At 43.6% G+C, this 14267-nt stretch overlaps 1 protein-coding gene across 1 annotated transcript; it reads left to right on the plus strand.

Moving 5' to 3' along the window:
- The first annotated feature begins 201 nt into the window (after positions 1–201).
- zgc:63972 (protein CutA homolog) lies at positions 202–10760 on the plus strand. Its single transcript, XM_012814740.3, has 6 exons — positions 202–614; positions 1645–1793; positions 8685–8744; positions 9811–9856; positions 10107–10156; positions 10572–10760. The coding sequence occupies exons 1-6, from the start codon at positions 510–512 to the stop codon at positions 10687–10689; spliced, it is 528 nt and encodes a 175-aa protein (XP_012670194.2). The 5' UTR covers positions 202–509; the 3' UTR covers positions 10690–10760.
- Positions 10761–14267: the final 3507 nt, after the last annotated feature.

A 14267-nucleotide genomic window follows, 5' to 3' on the forward strand; every position in this document is an offset into this window, starting at 1 on the left:
ACCCAGCTAACATCTCCTGATATCTCTATTGTTCAGCATATTCCTCCCCAAAAAAGGGCATAGCACTTAAGTGTATTACACAGATAAGCTGCTTAACGTTTTAGCAGAGAGGGCATGTTGGTGTCCGTGCACTCTGCTTTTTCATTGGATGTCTTCGATCCCGGAAGTTCCCACTGTCCAATTACAATGATCCAGGGCACTCGCTAAAGTTGTCTATCTATTTATCTCGTGTGTCCTGCCTACTGTTGGTCTACGACACGAACGTCAGCTACCTGTCAAACCTGGAATAGAGTGCTTAATGCTGGGTATGGGCAATACAATCGCCTGAGAACGTAAACACTTTTAGACGTTATTTAAGTGTATGAAGTAATGTTAGTTCATATAATGTCTACGTAACAAGGACAGTGCGCTGCAAGTCACTTTTACTGTAAAACAATTTGATTTAGTTCTAATTAAGAGTTAGGTCAAGCGCAAGGATTTCCTCCTCACTCCGTACGTCCAGAATCGACATGGCATTCATTCATAGCGGAAAAATGGACTGGTGGTATCAAAGATGTCCAAAAGATTCAACAAGTCACACTGTCTCTCGACCGGGGTACATGTTAATTGTCGGGGTAAGTGGGACATCCATCCAACGTTACATTTCTCAACAACTGATTAACGAACAGTAGGCAAATGTTAACGTTTCATTGTTTAGTGTTACTGGTAGAGCATGGCCTGGCTGGCATAGTGAAATTACGTTAGCTGATAGTGGTGAACTTGATTTCTGTATGTAGACATCGGGCAAATTCATTGGCAAATGACTAAAACAAGAAGTGGCTGACTGTTTTGAAATGTTTCAGGGTCCAAGATCTGTTATCAGGGTGTGAAGTTAGCGCTAAAGTTACCCACCTATCAGAACGTTCGTTTCAACATAGACCTTGTTAACAGTGTGCCGTTAGGAATGAAAACGTAAACAAACTCTGATTCCACTCTTGAAACTGGTCGCGTTTTTAGGTTGAATAACGTTTTTAGAATTACATATTAAGAAAACAAATGACGACCTCGGTGCTTATTACGTTTTCCAAGCCATTTTTTTGTGTTATTGGAAAGGCAAACGTTTATAACCGTGGCCTTTGGACTCTCTTTGCCCACTGAACTGCTGCCAGTGATGGTATGCAACGGAGTGCGGCGTTTCAGTCCGCAGCCAAAACTGACTTCTGCTGAGCGGACTATGAATCAACCAGTGTCTCCAGCCAACATCACTAAATAATGATGATGCCGCAATGCTGGGCACAACATTCCCTTCGGGAAATAACATTAATTGACTGTTGTTTGAGAATAATCACAGCCATTGTATGTCAGCTCATATCCGATGAGGGGACATCAGCATAAGCTAAGCTAACCAGTGTTTCAGAATTTGCTGTCCAGGGTCTTTCTGCAGTTTGGCTGTTTACTGCCACAGAGAACTTGATTAATCATGAGACAGTTGTTTATGTATTTACAGGGACATGTGAGTGACATCATGGGTTAGTGGTTGCAGTGTGGGAGGGAGGGTTTGTACTGTATGTGTGAGTCTGTCTATTTTTAAAGGTGTGTGTGTGTGTGCTTGTTTGTAGGTGTTAATATGTGGGTTAAGTGTGTGTGTGTGTGTGTTTGTATTAGGGACTGCTCCTGATGCTTGCCCTGTATCCAGTGTTAAAAACGTTAAGTATCCAGCTGCACTCTGCCCTGACTGGGAGTTATGTGGCGGGCCATCACTCAGTCATACTCATCAACTGCCCCAACGAACAAGTGGCCAAGGACATCGGCAGGTAGTATTCTTGTTAACTCTCTCTCTCAGTCTTTTTCTCAATACCCCCCCACCCCCCCCCAAGCCCTCTCTCTCTCATCTCACAGACTCAGTTAGGGAAAATAACATTTCTAAGGTGAAATGTTGAATTTGACAGAGGTGTAACACTATGTCAGATTAGAGAGATATATGTAAAGATATAGATTGATTTAAAAGGCCATTAAGCATTTTGATCAATGCGACATTAAAAGCTGAGAACCATTTTAGCCCCAAGGATTTTAATGATTTTTTGCACAGGGAGCTTGCAGAGAAAGCTAATGTTCATGTATTAATGTATTATTCAAGCAGCTCTTTCCCAAGTTTGCCTGTCCGTTTATGTGTGTTTAAGCCTTAGAGCAGCTTTTCCCCCACGTCTGACTGTCCAAATGTGTGTTTTAAGCCTTAGAACAGCAGTGAGGAGTTTTGATGTAAAACTGCCGAGCTAACAACCTAAAAGGCATGTTATGATAAAAGTTTGTTAGCATGCTAATTGGTGTCTTTGGCAATGCAGTTGGCGATGTGCCTCTAGCAAAACTTGTCTTATTTTCTACCACTTAGTGCATAGCCTAGGAGGCTAGTGAGAATGACAGGTGTGTTTATATGTTCTTCAGAGGTGCACCACCAACGTGAATTGGTAATATAAAGCTGCACACTGTGCGGTGCACAGGCACCCAGAGGGTTTCTACCTATTGTAGCTTTTTGACAATCCTAGCTATCTCATACTTAGAGAACCATCCTCACAGTTGGCAGTTGCTAGCGTGTGTTAATATGAACTCTGCCTTTTCCCTTTTATAATTTTGAGGAGACTTTAACATCAGCTAGATAACTAGCTATCATCTCATTCAAATGGAAATGGCTAGTTAGCTAGCATGGCAACCATAGCAACCATGTAGAACCGTTTGCTGCATAACCTGAAGCAACGTTTAATTTCTCTAAATCACCTCACCAATAAAAGGCAGTCTTGTGTTCAGAGTGATCACAACGAAATTGTGAATTATGTTAAATTGCTTCAAATAGACAATAAACAATCCTGAGAGAAATAATGGGACATCCGTGGATAAAGGGCTTACTCTGATACCAATGTAGTGAATGAAGGAGGTGAAGTCCCCCTGGCCCTTCTCGAGGGGATTCAGTGGTTGCCAGGGGATTTTTAACACGTTAATTCATTGGTTGCCAGGGATTCAGTGGTTGCCAGATCTATTAACGATTGACTTTTGGACATTTAGCGCCCATTCCCACACAACACCATAACACTAAATAAACACTTAATAAATGTATTGTTTTGCAAAATACTGTATTGCCGTTTATATACGGTGCGTTATTAGTCAGGAAGATACGGTACTTCGGAACTTGGCAAATTGCTGCATACTGTTGCTTTGGATGCACTGTAACGCATTTTACATATTGGCCTCACTCTCGTGTTCCCCACCTGGTTTAAGTGACACACTGCCATGGTAACACAGAATACACATATATTCCCCCAGTGGAAGGGAGCATTGGGTTGCTGCCTGTATTTAGAAAGCCCCTAAATACAACCTGAAAAGTGTTCTATTATTGTTGTTGTTGTTGTTGTGTATTACACGTTTCTTAGTATTCAATTAGCTTAGTTTTGTTGAATTCTTTTTATTTAAGCACTTATCCAGTTAGTCAATCACTCAGCAAAGAGAGATAGTCAGAGTTTACCCTGAACATCACCTAATTATCCAGATTTATGAGGCAGGATTTGACCATTCATAAGACCAACAAACATATGTTTGAGCATTACTGCAAAGCTGGAAGATATAAACCACAGCGTCTGTACTTCAGATAATTTCTCCCTAACAAAAGCAGACTGAACAGTGACATCATACAGCCGTACTGGAAATCAAGTTTATTGTTGACGATATTTAAATTGAAAAGCCTTTATTGTCATTTACATTTACATTTAGTCATTTAGCAGACGCTTTTGTCCAAAGCGACGTACAAGGGAGAGAATATTCAAGCTACGAGCAATAAAACCTGGTGTAACAATAAATAAATACTACTTTACATAAGAAATATAACAAAATGAAATAAAAAAGAAAGAAAGAAGTGCAGAAATGTAACTGCTGTAATTGCAAGTTACGCACTAGTCGAAGTGCCAGTTAGGACAGGAAGTGCTCTCTGAAGAGTTGGGTCTTCAAGAGCTTCTTAAAGGTAGAGAGGGACGCCCCTGCTCTGGTAGTGCTGGGTAGTTCATTCCACCAACGTGGAACTACAAATGAGAATAGTCTGGACTGCCGTACTTGCACAGACGGCACTGCCAAACGACGCTCACTTGAAGAGCGCAGCATCCTGGGTGTAACATTTGCCCTTACAAGAGCATTTAGGTAGGTGGGAGCAGAACCATCAAGCACTCTGTAGGCAAGCATAAGTGACTTGAACTTAATGCGAGCAGCTACAGGCAGCCAGTGGAGGTCAATAAGAAGCGGGGTGACGTGTGCCCTCTTCGGTTGGTTGAACACCAGACGCGCCGCCGCGTTCTGGATCATTTGTAGTGGTTTCACCACGCAAGCCGGCAGGCCCGTTAGGAGGGCGTTGCAGTAATCAAGGCGGGAATTCACCAAGGTTTGCACCAGCAGCTGGGTGGCATACTGGGTTAGGTACGGCCTGATTTTGCGGATGTTGAATAGCGCAAAGCGGCAGGACCTAGAGACAGAGGCAATGTGGTCCGTGAAAGTCAGTTGGTCATCAATAATGACCCCGAGGTTTCTTGCTGTTTTGGATGGAACAAGAGTCAAGGAGTCAATATTGATGCTGATGTTGTGGTGGATGGCCTGTTTGGCTGGAAAGACCATCAGTTCCGTTTTGGCCAGGTTCAGCTGAAGGTGGTGGTTTTTCATCCATGTGGATATATCAGCAAGACAGTCCGAGATCCGCGCCGAGACAGTGGTGTCCTCAGGAGGGAAAGACAGAAACAGTTGAGTATCATCGGCATAGCAATGATAGGAAAAACCATGCGAGCGGATGATAGGGCCCAGCGAAGTGGTGTAAATGGCAAAGAGAAGTGGTCCCATCACCGAGCCTTGGGGCACCCCTGTGGTAAGGTGGTGAGGTACAGACAGCTGACCTTGCCATGACACCTTGAACGAGCGCCCAGTGAGGTAGGATTCAAACCAGGAGTGCGCCTTGCCAGAAATGCCCATACTTGACAGTATGGACAGAAGGATGCGGTGGTTGACTGTATCAAACGCAGCTGATAAATCAAGCAGGACGAGAGCTGAGGATTGAGCTGCTGCTCTAGCTGTTTTCAAGGCCTCTGTCACAGACAACAGGGCTGTTTCGGTGGAGTGACCACTTTTGAATCCAGACTGGTTTGGATCGAGGAGATTGTTCCTTGATAGGAACTCTGTGACCTGTTTGGAAGCTGCCCTCTCAATGGTTTTTGATAGGAGCGTGAGAAGTGAGACCGGTCGATAGTTTTCCACCTGAGTGGGATCGAGAGACGGCTTCTTCAGCAGCGGTGTTACCCGAGCCACTTTAAATGAAGAAGGGAATGTTCCAGAATTAAATGAAGCATTAATCACCTGTGTTAGTGCCGGTAAGACGGCAGGCGATATGGCTTGAAGGATATTGGATGGGATGGGGTCCAGCGGGCAAGTAGTTGGACGGCTACCTGTTAGGATTTTGAAGACCTCACTCTCGCTGAGAGGGGTGAAAGAAGGAAATGATGAGCCATTTGCATCCAACAAAATTTGGAGCACTGCTCCTGTTGGTGCCATGAGGGACAACATATAACAACACAATAATACAATAAGCTCAAAAAGGATTAAGAAAGACTGAAGGGCCCTGGTGGCATCTACCTCTCTCCTCTATCAGGTCAGCTCAGGACATGGCAGTGCATTGTGCCAATTTTCGGAATGATCCTTATCAGATAGACCCTGTAATCATTAGCTGAGCGACACACTCTCTGCCACAACGTCCTATTTGCTTTAGATATCAGTGCCATGGCCATGGCTTAGTAGTCAAATACCACAGGCCTCTGTTAGTTTGCTCTCTTTTTTTATAGTTATGGGATTTAACAGGCATGTCATACTGTTACTGTTCAGTAAGCAATACAATCATAATTAGATCATAAGTCAGAAATGTTTTGAAATTTTTGAAATATTAAAGAAATAAACCATGTGATTCATTCAAATGCACTGTGTTATATAAAAGCATTTGTTTTAGAAATATTAAAATTGATCTTTACCATTATGCAACAACAATGCAAGGTCGATGAGGTGATGTGTGTTAGTTCTACTCCTGTCAAACACCCGTCTGTTATCAAGTTATTAAATAAAAGTCTAGCTTGTTACCCTATGTAGGTAGGTAGAAGAGAGGGAAAGGTAACTATGAAAAATATACATTTTGATCAAATGCAAATTAATACTTGGCAAATTGCACATTAATACTATGGCATATCCATGACTCTCATTAACTATGGGATCTCTTAGGTATTAATACAGATTTTACTAGTATGATGTAGACTCTTCCTGAGATATAATTTAACTTTTATAATATTATATTATATGTTCATATATTTAGGAAGTTACTGTTTTGTGCTTTGTTTGTTAAGCACATTGGGAGGACGTGTTCATCCTGTGGGCATTTTCGTGTAACCCATGCTCAGTGCAGAGTGTGTGGTAGGTCAGGGATTAGCAGTGATGATTTTGTCGCTCATATACAGGCTTTTTGGACTGACTGGATTAAAATAATCTCTGGGATCGCGACCAGCTCCGGTGACGTACGTCGCAAATAGCATGTGAAGAATTCTGCTTCCTTGCAGTCATCAGAGTTTCACAGCTGCATGTTGATGAATGTGTGTGTGTGTGTGTGTGTGTGTGTGTGTGTGTGTGTGTGTGTGTGTGTGTGTGTTTATTTGCAAGTGAACAGAGTGGCTTTGAATGGGGGGTGCAGTAATATGCCAGCACACTCGGGTACCAGGGTTGGTGTGTAAACACAGTCCTACGAGCGCTCTCACACGCTGTGATTTGAGCTTCTGAAATAAACGACACCATCTCTTTATCTTTCTGCCTATATTTGGGAGAATCTTCCCTTGCTACCCTCACACACAGTCAGCAGTGTGCTAGGCTCAGGATAGCACACATTTCCAGCTTAGACCCTGTCCTTGTGTGTCTATTTACTGGGAAAATAAATACATTAATTTCAAAACAGATCTATTCTAAGGATGTTTCCAGGCCTAAGGCTTTGCCTGTGAGCTTGCATCAGAAGCAATAGTTTCAAGCTCCGAAGAGGCCACTCGTCCGAGCCCGTTCACTCTTGCATCAGAAGCAATAGTGAAGTCTTTTAAGTGATTTTTAGCTGAACAGATATTGACTGCCATGCCACAAGCCAATTCTGCCACAAGCTAATTCTGTTGTTATGTTGATATGTTGACACTCGTTCACATGTTCATTGTGTCTTTTGGAAGGTAAAGGTTCTCAAATACAAAGTGCTATGTCAACATACCCCATGATGTATGTCAAGTACACTAGATACTCACTGAGAAACAGAAGCCACTAAAAATCACCTGTGTCTCCGCTGGTTCCTTTTTCTCCCCACGAAAACCGCGCTGAGGGAGCAGATGTCGTTGTTTGCCCCGTGCAGGCCAGGATAAGTGTTCCTACAGACGAGGGCATGACAGATAGTTCCAAGCCAGCGGGCAGCCCCTTGGCTCCGAGGAGGCCACTCGTCCGAGCACGTTCACTCTTACACCAGAGTCTGCTGTTACTGTTGTTCTCCATGCAGCTATAATGAAGAAAAGACACTCTCATTGCAAACAGAGCTGCTAAGCCTGGGTGGCCCTATAACCTGTTATAACCTGTAACTCTGTAGCTTAGAGTGACGGTAAGGGGGGGCACAGTCTCGGCTGGTTCTCCTCCTGTCCTGATTTAACTCATAACCTACTTCAGACCATTAGTCATTAATGGGATAATAACAGTCTCCAATTATAAAATGCTTTCAGATGAATTCCAGAAAGATCTTTCTACAGCACCACTTGCTTTTCTCAATAATTGGCTGCTGGATGCAATTTCCCTTATGTGGAACTGAATTTGGTTAAGTAACTTACGTAAATTCAGTTCCTAAATAACTTAATTACTAATATTCACCAATTCACTAATAAGTAGTACCTTAGTTTAGTGTAATATGAAAGTGCAGAAATGAGCACAAATTAGATTTTTAACATGGTCCAGGCTGAGACTAGCTTCTTGAGATTACTTCACGCTTGATGTCAGCGCTATTGAAGAGCAATTGAAGGCAGCATTGTTAAGGTTTACCATTTTTAAGGTTTATTTCTGTAGGTGGCTAGTGATTTGTATAACATCTTAAGATGATCTTAAGATGTTCAGAATAGTTTTAATGAAGGAGACACACCTGACTGCCCAGGGTTCTGACCTCACCTGCCCTTCCCCTGAGAGAGGAGGTGTGGGTTATTCAGACTTCATCACTGCATCTCGTAGTAGTAGTAACAGTAGTAGTAGTGGTAGAAGTAGTAGTAGTAATAGTAGCAGTAGTTGTTGTAGTAGTACTAACAGTGGTAGTAGTAGTAGCAGCAGCAGTAACAGTAGTAGTTGTAGTAGTAGCAGTAGTATTTGTAGTAGTAGCAGTAGCTGCAGCAGTAGTAGCAATAGTAGTAGCGGTAGTAGTAGCAGTAGAAGCAGCCGTAGAATATGCAAATATGCAAAGTATGAGACAGTGTTCAGTAATGTTTTAATACAGGCCATGTGAGGGCCTTTTATGTAAGCTGTGGCGTTTACTTTGGACTGGTAATATAAACAAATGCGTTCTCTGTCTTTTTGTCTCCGTCTTCATCTCTCCCTCTCATCTCTGTCTCTCTCTCCCCTTCTCTCTCTCCCTTTCTCTCTCTCTGTAGGTCTCTGATGGAGAAGCGTATGGCTGCATGTGTGAACATTCTTCCCCGCACCGCCACCATGTGAGTTCTGCCAGCATGCCTGACCCAGTGACCTTTGATCTCTAACTCCGAACCGAGTTGGGCCCCTTTAGTCACCCTATACTGTTGTACTTAGCTGAAAGCCTTCCACTGCCAGGGTGGTTTTGGCAGAGGGAGAACACTGATTACAAGTGGACCAGTCTTTGTGTCTTTAACACCACCATGCTCTGTGGGTCAGCTGAAATGAATAGAAGTCAATGAGCTAGTCCATTTCCACACCATGAACATTCAGATTCAGACTGAGAGAACATTTTGCCTGAGCAGGAGGGAACAGCCCCACACGTGTGCCATTAGTGCCCCATGTTTAATACCCCTAAATTATTTTTTACCCCTTCAATATAATACCCCCAAGACCACCTGCCCCTGCTCTGCACGTCCGACGGCACTTATTAGTGGCGCTCTTCCACTCTTGGAGAACCAACCCTCCCTGGAGCCCATTAAGAGTATTATTGTTACTGCACTGACTTTCAGCAGGCGTGCTCAGAGCAGGGGAGATGGTTACTCCACTGACTTTAATCATTTGTTTCAACAACAACAACAACATCAATTGTTGAGGTGCCAGCTGAGCCTCAGAAGTACAGGAGAGGAAGAACACACAAACACTGTTGGGCTGAGATGGGAGGGAGCTCACAGGTTGGCAGAATAAGTCAGGGTCTCAGTTTCCTCGACTCCGTTTCCACGCTAGGCCAAAGATAGACACGCCCGCGGTAAGAGCTTTGGCTCGTGACGTTGGAGTCGTCAAGTTGTTGGAATAGTAATGACCCTGTTTCCAGCCTTCCCGGCGAGCAGGGCACTCATGCAGAACCAATTTACTTTTTTTGCTGTCCTTAACTCTGGGAAAGAGAGACAACATAATCACCATAAGCACTGTTGTGTAACGTCTGCTTTAACTGTAAGGACCTCAGAGACAGCGGCTGTGTGCTGATGTTGTGACACCCCCACAATGGCATGATTTCAGCCACCCAACCCCCCCCCCACCTCCCTCTCTTTATGTCCTCCTGTCCTGATGATGTTATTTGTCGTTGTCCCCCACCCTCCCCTCACTCAGGTACTACTGGAAGGGTGAGATCCAGGATGCCACAGAGATCCTGTTGGTAAGTATCCCTCCACCTGTCATTCACAAAGGACAAGACAATGTCACATGGGAGGGGTCACTGCTCTAAAATGGCACTTTTTTTGCTACGCTCAGTGAACAATGTTTTTTTTTGTTTGTATATGTTTGTGTTGATGTGATGTTAATGTTAACTTGTTCTCAGGGAACATCCCCAGAGTGCTGCACATCATGGTTGTGTAGTGTGTGTGGTGATCTGTGGTTTCTCATGGTGTGCCTCCTCTCTGTTTTAGCTGGTGAGGACACGCACCTCTATGGTCCAAAGCCTCACTGAATACGTAAGGTGAGTGCAGTGCTGGTCCACCCCCCACCTCACCCCCCTGTGCACAACATTGCTCAACAGTCATGGCTTCCAGCATTCAGACTCTGCAGAAGAAGAATACCTGATTTTCTGCTTTGTAAAGTTCTAGAGACTAGTTAATAGAACTAGCTTTTTAAAGTTCTAGAGGCTAGTTAGTAGAACTCTGTTCTTCTTGTGTTCAGTTTGAAAATGAGGCATTTAATGAAGAAAAATGTTAAATTGTTTGTGTAATTCATATGCATTTAGTAATTTTTTAATTGACTAATTGGATGTTTGTTTGTTTGGTTGATTAATTGTTTGATCAGTTCATTGATTGGTTAAGCTATTGGTTGGTTTAGATGATGGAAGAGTTGCTTCATTGAGTAATTGATTAATTGATTGATTTTTTTTTTTTTAGATCTATCCATCCCTATGAGAACCCTGAGCTTCTCAGTTTCCCAGTGGAAGATGGCAGCCTGGACTACATGGCATGGATAGACGAGGCAGTCCCAGACAGTCCCTATATCCCTACCTGATCCAGGGGGTGAAGCCTTGCATTGGCACTGGCATAGAAGATTCCAGAACTCCCCCGCCACCCCCCCACCCCCCCACCCCCCCACCCCACATCCCTAGCTTATCCAGGATGTTGTAAACCTGGGAGTGCCAGTGGCACAGAAGATTCCAGAACTCAGCATCCTCTCTTCACCTGATGCCAAAAGTTCACCCACCCTGTGAACCTTGCGGTGTCACTGGCACAGAAGATTCCAGAACTCAGCGCCCGGCGCGCCCCCCCCCCCCCCCCCCCCCCCATCCTCACCTCATGATTTGGGCACAGAACCTTCTAGAACTCTATGTGGAATGGTGCAACACGGTACTTTGGGCAATACTGTGGTTTCTGCTGCTAAGAGTCACTCCAAAGCAGGTTCACTTCGCTGCTCATGGCCTCATGTCTCTTACCTGCATGCCCTCCACTCACCCTACTGAGTCAGCAGATCACACTCTATGCATTCTATACATTCTACACATTAACATTCTGATGTTATGGCCCTTTTATCACATGCAGTAGATTGGTTGAAAGGAAAAACAAACAAACACTCCATCTGTGTATATTTTAAGTATTTTTATTAAAATTTTTATTCAAGAAATTTCAATTATAAGCTCATTAAATGTTGGTCTTTTAGCCAGAGGCTATAAAACATTAGTCTGAATATCAGTCATATTGGAAGTTAATTTGCATTTGCCAAAAATATTTGCCTGTTGCTGTCAGGAATGCCTCGCCTTGTTTTCAGTCACGGAAGAACGCTTGTGCCAGATAAGAGCCATCAGGGCAAGACTCCAACAACAGGCTGTCACAGTATTTGGGTAGCGCTGTGAGGTCATCAGGTTGGGACACCAACAATAGCCTATCACAGCATTTGGGTAGCGCTGTGATGTTGTCAAGGCAAGGTGCCAGCATCTTGAATTGGACTTTGACATGCTTAAAACACCTTGGTATTTTAGTTTATATATTGGCTAATTATGATGTTCATTAACTTTTATTGCAGTTTCAGATGTCAGTACTGCCATCTTGGTTCACTGGTTCTCATTTGATTCAAAGTTGACCAACAGTAACTACTATTTGCACTTATTTAAACTGCAGTTTCGTGAGCAGTCAAGCCATTCCTGAGTGTGTGAGGATACAGGCTGGAAACTGAAAATAAAGCTTTCTCCTTTTTTGCTTAATGCTATTTAAACTCTCCTGTAAGTCTTTAACCGCTCAGGTGCACCTCTCTCTGGGTCCCCTGGTGGCTTCCTCCAGCATTTTCTCTCTAAACACCTCATTTTGACTCTCACCCATTTGTCATTGTTGTGTTCTGTTCTGTTTTTTGAGTTTGCAAATGTATTTGTTGTTCATAGTTTATGGTACCAAAGAATGTTGTTGAAGAGGACTGGCCATAAAAAACAGCCATTGTTGACTGACTCAAATGCTCTAATATTTGCAGCATATTTGGAAATTCCTTTCACATTAATGGAATACCTTTTTACATTGAATGCAATGTAGGGTATTTTATTAGAAGGGTATTTTGTTGAATGGTTTGTTTGTACTTCAGGATGGTTGAAAAATAACTGCTGTTGTAATCTCAAAATGTGGAATGCTGTGCTATGCCTGCTGAATGGATATATTTTTATTTAGAAATAAAAAATAACTTTTTAAACCGTTTACAGTGGAGAGAAAATAAGGAGTTTTAATACGTAAAATGTTCATTCTGTCCCAAGCTGACCTTAACCGAAGAGCAGATGTTTAGAGGACAAAGCTTAAAACCTGAAATCTGACCCAGTATGTCCGTGTTACGGATCAACACTATAAAAAGGAGGAGCAATTTTGACCCTATTTCTGATCTTTGAGTGTCACCCAGAAACCCTTCCCTTGTGCAACAGTGTTCAGTGGTTCCCCCTTGAAGCTGCTGAAATGAAGAGTGGTGCAATGAAAGGCGCATGAAAGCAACCACTGGATAAATATTTACCATGAAGGCGTGCGCGCGCATGTCTGCGTGTGTGTGAGTGAGTGTGTGTGTGTGCTCACCCTGGTATGACTGCGTGTTTGTATGAGTATCTGTGTGTCGGTCTCTGTATGACACTACATGTCACTGTGTGTATGTGTGTGTATGCCCCCCGTGAAGATTTTGTATTTTTGCACGCTGACTTTCTCTACTTGTCTGTGTATGGTGAGCACAAACACACACTCCATAATCTAAAGATCTTTCCTGCATTCCTAGACCATATAGGGCTGCCTACCTACCTGCCTAACCAGCTGTTGTGCTGATTCTGGTTTGCCATATAAGGCTGCATGTCCTGCTACCTATCTGCTGTTTTGCTCTTATTGGTGTAGTAAAGGGACACAGTCCACTGTGATATAAACACCATCTGTAAGACTCGTGCATGGATGCGACATGCGACATGCGACCTGACAGCGTTTCTGGAAACCTCTCCTTCCGATGTTCACCATTAAATCTGACCAAACTCCAGCCTGAGGGTGTCCGTGATTTTTTTTGTATGTTCTTCCATTCCAAGAGCACACCCAGTATTACTGAGTGTGTGTGTGTAGGCGCATAGCAGGGTGTGTCACACTGTGAAACATTGTGTTGGAGAGATGCTTCATTTAACAAGCATCTCCTACCGTTGGCATTTGTTAGGTCAGGCTTGCCTGCACTTGTTTTCCTCGAGGTGCGTGTCCTGAGGGAGATTTCAAGCCCATTTTCCTTTGAGTTCACAGCCACTGGAGACATGGAGCCAGACACCCTGATCTCTCTGGTACACAAGGCTGTGTGGAGTCGGACTGTTTTTATTTGTCCAGGACAGAAATACATTTTCAGACATTTGGAAACTCAGTAGATAGTGCTGTAGTTTGTTTATCTTTTTTGGTTTTGAGCAACACCTCCCAAACCTCCTGCAATACTATCTCTCTCTCAGACACACACACACACACACACACACACACACACACACACACACACACATCCCCTCTCCATTTCTGGCAGTTTTGGCACTTACAGATGGATCAGTGCCCAGTGCATCTCTCTCCCTCTCTCTCCCTCTTTCTCTCTCTGATTATTTGGCACTGGTTGAATCTGTATTCAGAGGCTGGGCTGCACTGAAGCTGTGGTGTGAGCCGCCTGGCGAGCCGATTTCCGCTGAGCACAAAAGAAGTGCAGACGCGGGGAAGTGCTCTTTGGCCCCCCAGGATTTAGTCAAATCCATCCACAGCGCCGGGACAATGCCAGCAGAGCCACAAACACACCGGGGGGACCTGTTTTAGTTTTCATGTCGCAACACACCTGCACACACTTTCACCGACAAAGAGGACAAAGCACACTTGGTTACTTTTGTTGTTGCTTTTTTGCAGTTGATGTGTGGGTGTAATGGTCATTAGCTGTCTGACTTTCCCTTTCCATTGTAGTTTACAGGACACAGAAAAGACCTGTTTTATACTTTCAACCACTAGAGGGTGACATTGAGACATGCAAACGGTTGCGAAGCCATTGTGAGTTTCATTTAGATTTCTAAAAAGGCATCATACAGGCATCAGTCCTCATCACCCAAGAATACTGAACACACACAGGAGTTGGTCTATTTT

The sequence above is a fragment of the Clupea harengus genome, chromosome 12 (assembly GCF_900700415.2).
Source record: "Clupea harengus chromosome 12, Ch_v2.0.2, whole genome shotgun sequence".
NCBI classification, from domain to species: Eukaryota; Metazoa; Chordata; class Actinopteri; order Clupeiformes; family Clupeidae; genus Clupea; species Clupea harengus.